This window comes from Phaethon lepturus, unplaced genomic scaffold, assembly GCF_000687285.1.
Source record: "Phaethon lepturus isolate BGI_N335 unplaced genomic scaffold, ASM68728v1 scaffold20492, whole genome shotgun sequence".
Classification (NCBI taxonomy): Eukaryota; Metazoa; Chordata; class Aves; order Phaethontiformes; family Phaethontidae; genus Phaethon; species Phaethon lepturus.
Window position 1 is genome coordinate 1,526 of NW_010525788.1, and position 14,312 is coordinate 15,837.

Sequence of the window (14,312 nt, forward strand, 5' to 3'; positions counted from 1 at the left end):
AAGAGTTGGGTTTGCTAAATACAGGTGGCATAGGGGAGGTAACAGGAGGCAGACCCTTCTTGGCATCTGCTGCTGTAGATGATTTTCCCCCCAGTCCCCCCTTTCTGCCCCTGCCTGGCTATTGCCATACCAGCTGCCCTCAGCTGCAGCAGCCCTCCCCGGAGAGAGGTGCTTGCTGCTCATGGACAGGGTACAGTGGTTAGCATCCCCCCACCCCAGCTCCTCTTGGGTTTATTTATTGCACGAACGTAAGTTATTTTCACGTCCTCTTTGCCATTCCGCCTCTCGGCACAGCCAGGATGTTGGTACAGAGCTGTACTTTATATTTTATATATGCAAATCACATTTTATCTTATATAGAGCAAAAAAAAAAAACTTATTTATTTTCTGACTTACAGTATGTGTCCTACCTGACTCCTCTGTATTTTGTAGACTTTACAAATAAAGCAAATTTGGGGTTTTTTTGTGTGGGCTTTTTTTTTTTTTTTCCACAGGGAGAGTGTGGTCATTCCTGAACTTCAGGACAGAGCTGCATCTGGGTGAGACCAGGTTCTAGCTCCCTCTAGCTTTGCTGCAGGACATGTTCAAGAACGTGCCCAAAAAAAGATGGGCTGGGGGACAGCTCATGACTTTTTAGAACAAACAGAGATTTTATAGTCTCTGGAAGAAAAGGGCTCAATAAGCAAGCTTAATGCTGAACATCACCTCCCCAAAACACTTGCTTTCAAGAGCAGTTCAGCTGTCCTGAATAAGCTTTTCCTAGGAAAGATAATGCTTTTGCTAGAAAAATTCCCTCCAGGCTGCCCTCAGATCTGGTGCAGCAAGACAGGCAGATGCAGTCAGGGCAGCTATACCCAAAAACTTTCCTGCTGAGTGACCTCAGTGCCTGACTTGGGAACAGTGAAGAGGAAAGCAGGGAGCTCAGAGAAGGGGAAGGAAGTGTGGCAGGCACCTTACCTGGAGGTGAAGCCTGCCTTCCTCCCCATAGGGAAAAGCCACCCTCCCTCAGAGCCAATATGGAAGTGATGAGCATGTTCCCCAGATGCCCAGGCAGGCCCAGGCCCAGTCTCCTGGCAGCTTGCAGCATTCACATGGTAGTTCTGGGTTTTACATTCATGTTCCCTCTTGCCACTGCAAAGTGCCCCAGCCCCACCACTGCTCATGCAAGAAAAGCCCAGAGCTGCTCTTTGCTGAGGCCTGTGGCAGAGAAAGCAGCTCCCTTTCTCCCACAGGTGTTTTGCACTGAGCACACAAGATGAGGACTCATCTCTACTCCAGGTTTATGGCAAATGGGTTTTGCTCCTGCCCTGGGCCATCAGTGATGTCTTGGTCCCAGGCTACTGTAGCGCTGCTTCTCCATCAGCTCCTGCATACACAGACACCATGAAGCTTTCCTCTTGAGAAGAGGACAAGACACTGCAACAAGCAGAAACTCAAAATCAGCTCAGAGAAGTCACCCAGACAGCTTAAATACAATCTATATTATCTCTATATTTTTATTTGTCATCATATTTGCTCATTTCTGCAGAGTATAATGTCACAAAGACCAAAATAGAGAGAGCGGCTTGTCGCTGAGCTCACATCAGTTAAACACAATAGGTACAAAACTAGGTGACTCTGTCTTATTTATCATACATTTTTTTTTTCAGTTGTTTATATACAAAGAACTACTCTAGATGGAAAAATAATAAACAAATCCCATGGGTATGTTACATGGTAGACAAGAAGGAAGGAAGGAAGGAAGGAAGGAAGGAGAGGGGGAAGCAGGTGAGGGAGAGCAGCTCCAAGGGCCTGCTCCTGGAACCAACATGCTTGTTGGGGCCCTGGGCTACTGCACACAGACCTGCAAGACCACAGATGCCTCAGCCTCCTTGGTCTCAAGCTCTGGGTCTTAAAAGATATTTGTTCCTCCAAGCCAGAGCAGCTTCAGAGCCAGTCCTTGCTCTGGCACTTGCCTGTTGTGAGGGAGAGCGGGAAGCTCAGAGATTATTTTGTGTGGTGTTAAAAAAGATAGATAAAATTATAACATATGGCAGCTGGCTGTTTTTAGGACACTAGTTCTTCATCAGGCTTTTCCAAAGGCAGCTAGTGCAAAAAGGGTTATATTTTAAACCACTACATAGAGGAAGCTTCAAGAATATCCAGATCCTCTGCACAGCATATATATGCAGCATACATTTCAAAATAATATTTAAAAAATGCTTCACCAAGCCTGGATCATCTTCGAGCTCAAGAGGGCAGGCCCAGAGTCTTCAGATCTCAGCCACCCAATGCAACAAAGACTGAGGACAGTCACCAATTAAGTGACACTGGGACATCATCAAGGTCTGCAAACGCAGAGAAAGGGGAGGAAGGGATCATGTCCCATGCCTCACTTTCTTAAGAGAGAGGGGAAGTTTAAACATGAATACCTCATGCTAAAGGACTATTAATCAAAGCCACGGAAGGAAAGCCCATTCAATCTTCAGCCCTGCTTTCCAAGCAGCTTATAGCATGAGGAAAAGGAGTTTTGTACCAAGCCCACAGAAAGCCTGGCAGATAGCATTTGCATGTCCATTGCAAGCAGCAACAGATTGAGGAAAAGCAGTAACTAACTGCATCGCAGGATGTGTGCACATGGGGAAATCCAGCAGTAGAGAAGCTGCTGGATCCACTGACCATGCCTCCAGTTCCCTCAGAGTGGCAAGTACCGAAGGAGACACTGCCCTTACACCTTCCTCCATCTTATCCTCCTATCAGGGAGCAAACCAGCCTCTCTTCAAGCCCTTTCCCCCCTTGCTCCTGACCACCAGCTTCTGGCAGGGGTGCTGAGGAAATGAGGTCCTCTTCACTCACAGTCACTTCTGAGAAAGTGAATGAGTAAGGACATAGATTAAGATACAAGAGGAAAGGTAAACTCCAGGCAGTAAACCAGACCCCAGCTCTCGTAACAGAGCAATGAGGGACAATCTGGAAACGGGCAGGTCTGCTGATGGCAGGGTAGGCATCAAGCCAGAGAGAGGAACAGAGAAACTACAGCCAAGAACAACAGTTTGCTCCAACCTCTCAATTTTTGCATTCTGTCTGGGGGTAGGGGCATTTGATCTATGGCACTTGAGTGTGCTCCCCTCTCCCTCCCTAGACAATTTTTAGCAAGCAAGAGGCATTTCCTGGTCCCTGGTTAGATCTACAGAGCGATCATTTTTATTTTGGCTCCACTAAATACCTAGAGGACAATCCAAAACCCAACAAACACAAGGGGAAGCGTCTTTTCCCACTCCCATGCATGCTGGCTCCACCCTTGATAGCATCGCAGTCGCTGCAGGGCCTGTGAAGTGTGCAGCAGCAGCAGCAACTGCTGCCTGGGAAACTAAGAGGGACAATTTGAACCAGCCAGGTCATGTCAGGTTTCAAGTCTGCTCCAGTTTGGCCTGGAACAGCTATGGAGATAAAAAGCAAAGGAGGAGTGTGCAACATCCCTTCCTGAATACTCCAGCCTAAGGGCAAAACTTGTGCAGCTCACAGGGGAAGTCAGTGATGACAAGCATGGGGAGAGCTACCTGCGAGAGACCAGGACCTGCTCTGGCAGCTACCTGGTGCAATCCATACCTTTAAGAGGGGCAGCTATGTCAGTGGGGCACAGGAAGCCAGGAGAAAAAATGTTTTAGTGTTTATATATCTTCCTTTCCCAAACAGGGATGACAGGGAGAGAGCTCTACAAACTTCCACCACCTATCATGGCCAGTCCTCAGTCTTGTTAGCAGGAGACAGATGCTCCAGGGAGGCTTCTTACCACAGGAATGCAGGGGAGATGGGAAGCTTGGACTCCTGGTGATGAGAAAACACCACACTTGTGAGACAGTAATTCCATCCCTGCTGAGCTTGAAGAGGCATCAGCTTTTATGGGGAGCAGGGGGATGCAGGGAGCAGAGGAAGAAAGTCCTGTCCTTTTCCTCGTCTCTCACTCAAGTACAGGACAGCATGATCAGGTGCTTAGGAAGGTAGGGGCAGATGTTCCTTACGAAGCATTCAAGGCAATGCCTATGGAGATACCAATCTCAGGAATGCTTATCACTGCATCCTAATCCCATTTCCATCACAGAGATGTTAGTACCAGGGAGCTGGGGGAGAAAACTGTGCCTACATCAACCATTCAGGAAGAATACAAAGCAGTTGGGTTGTCCAGTTGGAAGACGACCAAAAACATTTCTGGTCGCAACTCCAGGCTTTGGCCAGTCACGCTCCACACCAAGCTGGGCAGGTATAGGAGGCCAGAGCCCCAAACCCTGAAGTTTTGCTTCAGTTAATTCCAGTTGATTGCTGCTGTAAGGAATGGAATTGAGAATAGAGTCCTGGTCATTTCCCCCACCTCCACACGGCTCATCGTGTCCGTACTCACAAAAGCTAATGGGAAGTGCCCAGTTCTGCAATCTGCACTCTCTAGGAAGTGATATGACTTGCCTGTTTCTGCTTCAATAAATTAAAAAAAAAAAAAAAAAAAAAAGAAGGAAAATGACAGCCTGTGCTGGCAGGTTCCCCTCCTAGAATTCATCGTCGGAGCTCAGCAAGAGGGTCTTCTCCTGGTCACGGGCACCCGAGCAGCTGTGGGAGCGTGAGATGACATGACTGCCGTTGCGCCAGGGTGGACCATGCTCCAGCGTTGACTGCTGGGTGTACTGCTGGTAGGCTGGGGAGAAGTTGTGGATTGCATCTTGGACTATGTCATGGGGGTTCATGGTCTCCTTGAGGCTGCTGGAGATGCTCTTCATGGGAGCACAGCGACCTGTCAGGGTAAGATGGGGAGGGACAAGTGAAGAATATTGCTGCCTTCCCCCACACCCCTTAACATGAAGGTAAAGAGAACAGGGAATATGCACTCCTAGGTCCTGCAGAAGTTACTTTACAGACTTCTTAAGCAGCTGCTGAGGAAACGCCACACAAATGGTGTCAAGGTTTACTAATTGTGCTCCTAAAGTCCTGCCACTGCTAACCAAGCAAATCCACGTCAGCACCAAATGGGGGACATGCCATGAGAATGGGACATAGTGACAACCTCCACTATATACTACTTGTGCTGGGTGTGAAACAAGGACAGTCAGGTAAGGAGCTGCTCCTGTAGAGGGTTTCAGGAGGGTTTTCGGAAGGCAAAAACTAAGGAAAGTCTAAAAATATAGGACAAATGGCATTTTCCATTCCCACTCTCTGGAAGTTAAATTGATAGGCAGTATCAAAGTGCCCACAGGAAAGAAATCCTAACAGTGGAAAGCAGTGCAAAGGAGGGAAAGGAGGGGAACAGACAGCACTAGAGGCAGCAGAACCACTGCATGAGTAGAAAGTGAAGGAAGCAACAGCTGGAGATTGTCCCACCCAAGTGCTGAGCACAGAGGAAGGCTGTGTGTCCTCCTAGGAGCTGCCATTTCTCATGGCTTCTAGGTCCTGTTTCCAGCACAGGCTTCTGGCTCTGCTCAGTCCTGGCGACAAGCTCCCCAGACAACCAGGGCATGCTGATCATCTGTGGCAATTATGAAAGTGAAGGGAGGCTGGGGTGAGAGAGCAAACCAGCTCCTTTGAGAGCCTGTGCAACTCTTTGGAGAGAGATTCATACAGTCCTGACACAAATGCTCTAAAGCTAGGTGTTATGCCACTGCCCATGGGGCTGTTTTACAACTTATGATCCAGACAACTCTAAAGCAGCAGTGGGAGGCAGCTGAGTTACAGAGCTACTAGAAAAGGGGGAACAAGGGACAGAGCAGGCAGTAGGCAGGCTGGGAATCAGGACAGAACAGCATCCCAGTTAAAAAACAACGAAACAAACACACAGAGCATGCTGTACCTACCGTATGGCCCATATGATGGAACAGCTGCACCAGGGACCAGTGGCCAAAGCAAGGGAGAGATAAAAGGGAGAGGGGAGAGAGAGAGAGAGAGAGGGAGGGAGAGAGAGGGAGGGGGGGAAAGGGAGAGAGAGGGGAAATAACAAGAACTGAGCAAGACCCACCACCGACACATCCCCCACTGTACTGGCCAGCAGTTTACCCTTTCATCACACACAGATCTCATCTCCCCCAGGTGCAGCCACTGTCCTTCCAAAACCTCTGGGGCTGGCTGGGATGGAGGGATCATCCATATGAACACTGCCCAAGAGCTGCTGTCTTTCCATACCTCAGCACAGACTCCCCCCAGCAGGAAGGAACTCCTTTATCTGGAGAACACTGAATGTACTTGCATAGACTGGGCACAAGAACCCCCTTTTCCCAGCGATAACGCCCATCTCCCTCTTCCCCAGAATAAGATTTCTAGCAGACCAGCCCTCACAAAGTCGTTACAGGAAGATCCTCCTCCTCCAAGCCAAACATATTGCCAAAGCACAGCCTCATCTTCCTAAGACAGATTCAAAACAGAGCCTGTTTCAGGCCCTGTCCCTCCTGCCTTCAGTCTGTTGCACAATCTGGAGCGATGGAGTTCCCCTTTGGGGAGACAGGAAGAAGGACAAACCCACTCTACCAAAAGGATGCAACTTCTTGCAGCCCTCAGGTCTGCAACAAGCTCTCGTGGGTGGCATACTGGGGAACTGAAAAGGGAACAATGCAATTCAGGCAAGGTTTCTGCCCTGCAGAGCCGTTGCACAATGAATCTGTTCAGACACCACGGAGGAGGGGATGAGATGTTTTTCCAAGCACTCAGGTTGGGAGTCATATCAGTGTGTTGGCTGCCAGAGGGACCAGTCTCCACCCAGTCTCACTACCAAATAGACACGCCACACGCGCTGGCATATTTCCTACCTTGGGCATCAAGTCTCTTATCCACGTACACCTTGTATGTGAAGGCATGGCGTAGGGCAATGGCTGCAAAGAACATCTCCACGCAAATGATGAAGTCCTGATACCCAGCAGCTACTGTGCCTTCACCCACAGACACGTTGGCAGAGTGGATTTTAGGGATGGCACCACACTTCTCCAAGATGGCCAACAGCATCCCTAAACAAAGCAACAAGCCCATGTAAATGTGCAGAAAACATGATTGCATACTAACTGCAAGGAATGGAAACAGCTGTGCTGTTGCAAACCCATTTAAACACAGATGCGACAAACAGCAGACTAGATACTCTCATCTACACTCATCTGTACAACAGAGAAAGGAGGAGTAAATGAGACAAGTATGTTTAAGCAAAGAATGTTCAAACATTGACCCTCTTCTATCCTCAACTGACAGATAATCAGTGGAACTAGCTGCTGCAGGACCTAATCAAGTCTAAAAAGGTAAGAAGCAGTCAGATATTTCTGTGCGTGATCTCAACACCTCCACGAGCTAGAGCAAAAATTGATGTAATGGAGCTTTTCACTTTAAGCACAAAGTGGTTTTGACACACCACTGCAAGGAAGGTGTTTCTCCCTGTCCATAGCCAGGTGGCTTTTTAGAATTCCAGGGAAGGCAGAAAGCGTGTAACCAGATGGCTCAAGATGATAAACTAGACAGCTTATTAGTTTGTAGATGGGGAGGATGTGCCATACTCTAACAGCCTAAATTCCACCTAAGTTCCTACTCAGTCTTTGAAGTACAACTCAGTAAGCTTAAGTAGGGCATTGAACAAGGAAATGCTTAGAGAAAATTAGCAAGAAGCACTAAGCTTAGGTGGAATGTCATCTTTCTGAATGTGCCTCTGCATCATGTGTACATATTCTGAATGTCCTTGCACTTGGTGGCGATTCTGTGGCAGCACACGCTGCATTCAACCAGCTTGTTGCTTCACATGAATCACAGATATACCATTAAAATTTCATTTATAGAGCATTAAAAAAAAGTACTAAAAATTTTTAGATGTGCCACTTTAATCAATAAATGCAGATAAAATATTGGCAGCTTGTGCTTTATCATTATTTCAGGAATGCAAAGGACTCTTCATCCAAACAGCTTTTTACGGTAAAAAAAATTTTACCAGGCAGATATGTGCATGCACATGCACAGGGATAGTGAGGATTCAGAAGCACAGAAACAAAGATGAAAATGAGCAAAACAGGTCTCCCAGGGAAAAGCAAAGACTATAGAAATAATAATAATAGTAATAGTAATAATAATAATACAGAAAGACATTCTGGCTCTTAATCAGCATCTGCTCTATCAACTTCAGTGTCTGAGCCCCTGCAGAGAGCACTTTGTGCACACCAAGGGAAGTGAAAAGCATCTCACCTTGCCAGAAGGACAGGAAGATGACAGACTTCACCATGAAGAACTTGAGGACTGGGCTATAGGGACTGAGCAGCTCACGTGTGGCGAAGTAGAAAAGGAAGAGGGCGTAGAGCGCCAGGCTGACAGAGATGTTGTAGATGATCGTCACGTAGAGGTAGCCACTGGTTACACTGAAGAGAGAAGATATATGAATGCCTGAAATTTCAGCATGATCTTTTCCCCTTGTTGCTGTCACTGGGGAGTAATGAGATTCCATTTCCTTTCTGCCTCCCTGTCCCATTCCCTCCCCCAAACCAAGGTAGAAAAAACCTGAAACCAACAACCCCTGCCCTCATGTGCATATTCAGCCCGTGTTGTCCCCCTGTCTTTTCCCATGTCCCAGCACACACCGGGACCATAGCATAGCTGGGCAGAGAAGGGGCAGCCGAGGCATGCTTGCCAGACAAACAAACTTACTCAAAGTCACCATCCTGGTACTTGCCGAAGGCCTGAAGGATGACTGTGCTGATCGCCATGAGGGGCTTCACCACACAGAACTGCAGGGTAGCCTGAAGGAATGAGGGACAAGGTATGAGAAGACAGGAGGTGCAGGAGGCCGAGTTTCCAAACCAGCACCACAACGGAGTATCCACTGGGACAACTCAGCAAGGCAAGACAGTCCAGCCCAAACAAGTAGTCTGACCCTGCTGCTTGCTAATCAATTGTGCTTGAGGACTGTGGCACCCAACAGGAGATGAAGGAGATTCAAAAGAAGTATGTGTGCTATCTACTTGTCCAGGATGGGAAGAAAAAACCCCCCTGTAGGTTGCTCCCAGAAACTGCTCAGCTGCTCTCTTTGTGAACTGTCTTTCACAGGCCGTGCTGCAGCACACATATGCATGGTAACACATATGCATGAGAAAAAACATCCCACACTCTGCTATGGTACAGACACAGCAAGTTTAACAGAGAGATACTGGAGAAGGGAAGCAAACTCCAATCCATCGTTGCCATAAAGCTAGGCAAAAAGGTCCCCTGGACAGGAAGGAAACACAGATCTCTGAGAAGGAACTTTGACAACTGCCACCATACTAAGGTATTTTGTATGTGCAGCAATGTGTGTTGCCAGATAGAAGTTAAGAGCTATTCTGTTGTCACCCACATGTCCATTGCTGGATCTCCCCAAAGGCTCCGTGGCACTTAGGATCAGCTCCATCCGTTCTGCCAGTATAAATCACTGCTCCTATTAGGATGACTCCCCTCTCAAAGCTACTCCATTTTTCATCTTTCTGGAGACATTGAACTTCAAGGTCCTGAGAGAGTGGAGGGTTGTGACCCTAAAAATGTCACCCATGTCTCCCTGAAGGAGGCTGGAAGAGCCTGGGCAGGTGCTGACCTGCGCACATGTGGGGAGGGCTGTGTATGGAAAGAAGGCAAAACAGGAATAATTGCTTTGGATACGATGCAATTTGTTAGTGGTCATAAGACTTCAAGGAGATTAAAAACCCCAGCACATGCCAGTTCGTGAGTCACTGTAAATATGTGAACTGGAAAAGGTCAAGCTAATTGGTAAACAACTGTGTCCTCTGAGCTTCCCCTCCTTCCAATCTGGGGATGTTTTAACCATTTCCCTGTAATCCAAATCACCACATTCTATTTTTAGTTGCTTCCTTAGAAGATGCTACAGCATACGGGAAGCACATGGATGGTGTGTGACCCATCTGTGAGGGTCACCAGACACAGACCCAGCAAAGAATCTTGATCAAGACATCTTTAAGGAAACAAGCTGTCCAGAATTTACATCGCAGGCACCGGCACACCACCCAACTGCTGGAGGGCTGCAGGCAGTGCAGGCAGACTGACTGACCCACAGTGGGCACCCACCTGAGAACAGCTTGGGATGGGGGTGAAGATGGTAAGAAGGAACGGTTATAACACACAGATTCCTTCAGGATGAAAGGTGTTGGGAAGACCAGAAAAAGGGCAGGTGGTAGTGGGAGGCAACTGGAGTGCTGGAGATGCTGAGAGGAGGGATAAAATGGGCAAGATGCTCTTTCCAGCATGTTCCTCTTCCTGATCACCATGATGGTGGATACTGCACAGATAAGCACTGAGATGTGCTCTGTTGCCCTTTTGCACCAACTTACATGAGAATTTGCCTTGAAAGGTCTTCCTCGGCAATCCTGGAAGTCTAGAAGTACTAGAAAGTGAGTCTTGGTGTCAAACATTTCTCACTGAAGCAAGATTTAAGCTTGAGCCAAGAAGGACGGAAGTACTTAAACATCCCTTTACAAGACACCTCCCTCACAGCCTCCACAGCAGAGTTAGCAGTTTACAAAGGGCAGGCCTGACTAGAAGGATTGCTGCCAGATAGCAGCAAAGCAGAAGCAAAATATCCACCTAAGCCTGAGTTACCAAGTGAGCTGAGGATTTGTGGAAGCCAGCAGAATCCTCCCCCCCGCCCCCAAAGTGTTTCTAGTCTTCATTGTTGTGAAAAAAACTTTCCAAACACAGCCAGGTGTGCAACCCGTGTGGAGATAACTGCCAGAGGCTGTGGGACATGCAAAACAAGAGGTCTGAGGGAAATTATTTCTCCAGCTCTCATTCACCTTTGGTGGGCATTATGTTTGCTTATGACATATTTAAAAGGTAGAAGTTAACATTAGGAGCAAAAAGAATAGAAAATGCATCAAATCAAACACGGGGTATACCAATGAAGCCCAAGAGAAGCAAGTGAAGCAGCATACTGGGAGCAGCTTTGAAAATAAAGTATCGGGGAAGAAAACAGGAAAGCCATGAGGAAAGAATATGCGACAAACAGAACAGAGAAAAGAAAAATGTAGTCCTTTGAAAAAAGCCAATCGTGCTGCAGAGATTAACACTGGCTATTACTATGAGGCTGCAGTGTACCTTTGATGTTCCTGCATATTGCTAAAACACAGAAGATGGGGCATGACGTAGAGGAAAAGCCAGGGCAGATATGCAGACCCAGTGACTGGAACTACAGTGACCTGAGCACTTTCAAAGAACCAGACCTGCTTCACACTGTCTCCAGAAAAGCCTCATGTGTTCACTTCGGCAAGTGAGCAAAGCCTTGAAACTCACCTGCTGCTTCATGGCATGAGCAGACGAGGGCTGTATCAAGGTTTAGATCTCCCCCATTTCCTCCCCCTCAACATACCCAATTCAGCACAGACAGACATACATGGTGAGCAATACTTGGTTCCTCCTATAAAGTGTGTGTCACACTTAACCTCCACCCCCTCCTCAACTCCAAACCACAACAGCAGCACTGGGAATTCAGGAGGCTGTTACACAACTGTGGGGTGTCTGCAACACAACACAGCCATCAATTTCTTAAAGTTGGGACCTCTGCAATCCAGAAAGGGAAGACGAAATCAGAATTTCTTCCCAGGGCTAACATCAGATCCAGGAGATAAACTGCGTCTTTTGCTAAGGCCTTCCCGATGTGGGGTCAAGTAGAAAATGTTAAGATCATTCAAAACAAACAAACCAACCCTGCAACAGCCCCTCTTCTCAGCAGTCTGCAGGCCTCTCAGAAAGATACTAGAAACCCCCTCAAAGGAGTTCAGCAGCAAAAGGCACCATTGCCACCCACACACATTCATTCATTTCTAAAGGATGGCACAATTCCTCCATCCCATACCTGTTTGCAGAACCTCAGGAATCCAATCGAATAGGTCTTTCCCCACAAGCAGCAAGTACCATATACACAGCTGGACCTGAAAGAGCCAACACAAGATGACAGGGTTCAGAAGCAAGATTTGGGCTAGAGTGCAAGACTCCTACCCTCTTTGTCTACCTCTCTGTAGCAAAGTTGCTTTCAAAGCAGAAAGACTGGTGCTTTCTCCAACCATGATTACAGTTAAAGCCATACCCTCTTTCAGATACATGTTTAAAACAAGATCCTGATTCCACACTCCAATTTTATTTATTTATTTATTTTAAAACTGAGTAGCATGGGGAGAAACACAAACCCTGGAGGAAGTACACACAACTAACTGAAGACAGAAAAGATTTGAAGGAGGAGAAAGGAGTAAGAAAAGAAACAAAGGAGTAGGCAGGTGTCCAGAAAATCAGTCCAGCTTGCCTAAGAGGATGTTATCAGCCTGATCTGTCTCAAGGCAGGGTACTAGTAAATCATCACCATCCAAGCTGCCCAGTCCTAGCAGACATTTGCCACTTGACACAGTTTCTTGGGGCAAGGACAGAGGCATGGTAGATGGGCACAGAAGGATGAGAGCATCATGCTGTAAGCAGAATAAATACTCACTCAATTGGTTTCCCTCTGATCTCAGACATGATGGAGCTCTCCCCTCCCAAGTACTCATAGCAGAGGCTGAGAAAGTTGTATATTACAAAGGCTGCAAAGACATCAATCAGAGTAAAATGACAACCAACTTCAAAACAGGTGCAAGGACCAAGAGTACAGGCAACAGACCAAACATTAGCAGGGACTGCTTATGCAGCACCTTTCCCTTCAAAGCACTCCAGATTATTTTCACTGCATTTATATTCCTACCTCAGCACTCACAAGACTTATCTGAACTGGAGCTTGGCCAAGGTCCCAGGCCAGTTCCACAACTCATGCCAAAAGGGTCACAGGACCATTTAAAACTGTGGTCAGTCTCTGTTTTACTTGGCATCTGTAAGATGGCATTCTCTACAGGGTTCCTGTGCACTATTCCAGAACATTACAGTGGTACTAGATAATTTGGAAAAGTTATCTCATCAACTTGGAAAAGTTACCCATCAACTGTATTTTATCTCCTGTATTTAACCTTTCAGGTGATGAACAGAGTTTCTCTCCCCAGAGTAACCAGACTCTAAACACAGGAGTTGTTTTTGCCCATTGGTCGGTTTTTACCCATCGGTGAAACTCTGTTTTCATGACTCGTGGAGATTTTTGAAAACACACACAAACAAAAAACAACAAAAAAACCAGGCTCTGTGCTTCACTTCCTCAGAAAGCTGAAGCCTCTTGCATACTGAACAGCCGTCTCCTTGGGCCATCTCTTTTCTGCTTTCCCCAGAAACCTGGTGCAGATGAGGAAGAGCCTTCTCAGACAGACCGCTAATATTCTGTCCCATTTCAATTCTCTTCAAGGTTCAGTTTTGCTGATACATATAAACTGAGGTGAAGACACTGTGGGGAGTGCTCTCATCGTAACTACAGACATGTGTCCTTTTCATGGGATCCAAACCCACATAACTGTGCATGGAGTAAGCCTGTATATGCCCTGTCTGCCACGCTCTTGACTTGTTATAATCGCTGGCAGACCCTCATACAGTTGTCAGATTTTTAGGGCAAATATTGTATTCCTATGTTTGCCACACACAGCTTTGGGGCAAAATGACAGAACAGGTGACCCTTCTTTCAACTTTATTTTCTATGACAGTCTGTACCTGGACATTCCCTAGAATGTCAAAACCCAAATCCTGCTTTTGCTCCCCAGCATTGACATAATAAAAAGAGAAAAAAACTTGGCATGGAAACAGAAGTCTCGAGGAACTTTGAAATAAAAACAAAAGTCTAAATAATGTACAGTGCTGAGAAGCTGACCTCACCAAGCAGCCAGTTATTATACCTGAGGTCAATTTTCCCATGTGGATGAACTTCCAAAGTCAGAGACAGACATCAACTCTAATTCTTCTACAAGCATCCAAACTATGCACTGGAAGAGAGGTACTCAACGCTCCCCAAAATGCTCACAGTCTCAAAACATTGTATTTATGGCTTGTAGACATGCCTAGCTGGCAAGAATGTTACAGAACATAAAAGCCAGTGGATGTAACTGGAATATTGTTATTCCATCCGTAATCCTTGTTATTGAACAAAGTTAGGTATGTTCATACAGCAATGATTTTGTGAAAGCCTTAATTAGGAGAGAAAACACCAACCATGGAAAACTTATTTAAATAACTGTGGTAACCCCTTTTGCCTGCAATTTTCCTGCAACTTAGCTGACAGCTCCCAGCACCCAGAGAAAGAAATGCTGAGCTTTTCCTGTTGTCCTCCAGTGACCCCTGCCCTCTGATGTGGTCATTACAATACCAGCTGCCCATTCCACAGGCACTAGGGAAGAGATGACATCAGAGGAAAAAAAAACGAAAAAAAAAAAAAAAACACAAAAAAAAAGGGGGGG

At 46.7% G+C, this 14,312-nt stretch overlaps 1 protein-coding gene across 1 annotated transcript in view; it reads right to left on the reverse strand.

Annotated features, from left to right (window-relative positions):
- Nucleotides 1-4,327: 4,327 nt before the first annotated feature.
- The window catches only part of TMEM184B (transmembrane protein 184B), a 14,629-nt gene continuing 4,644 nt past the window's right edge, over nt 4,328-14,312 (reverse strand). The window contains exons 3-8 of the mRNA XM_010282867.1: nt 12,440-12,530; nt 11,813-11,888; nt 8,623-8,714; nt 8,167-8,336; nt 6,762-6,956; nt 4,328-4,762 (exon numbers count right to left, since the gene is read on the reverse strand). Of these exons, the coding sequence (XP_010281169.1) occupies nt 4,521-4,762; nt 6,762-6,956; nt 8,167-8,336; nt 8,623-8,714; nt 11,813-11,888; nt 12,440-12,530 (866 nt within the window). The 3' untranslated portion in view covers nt 4,328-4,520. The remainder of the gene's footprint in view (nt 4,763-6,761; nt 6,957-8,166; nt 8,337-8,622; nt 8,715-11,812; nt 11,889-12,439; nt 12,531-14,312) is intronic.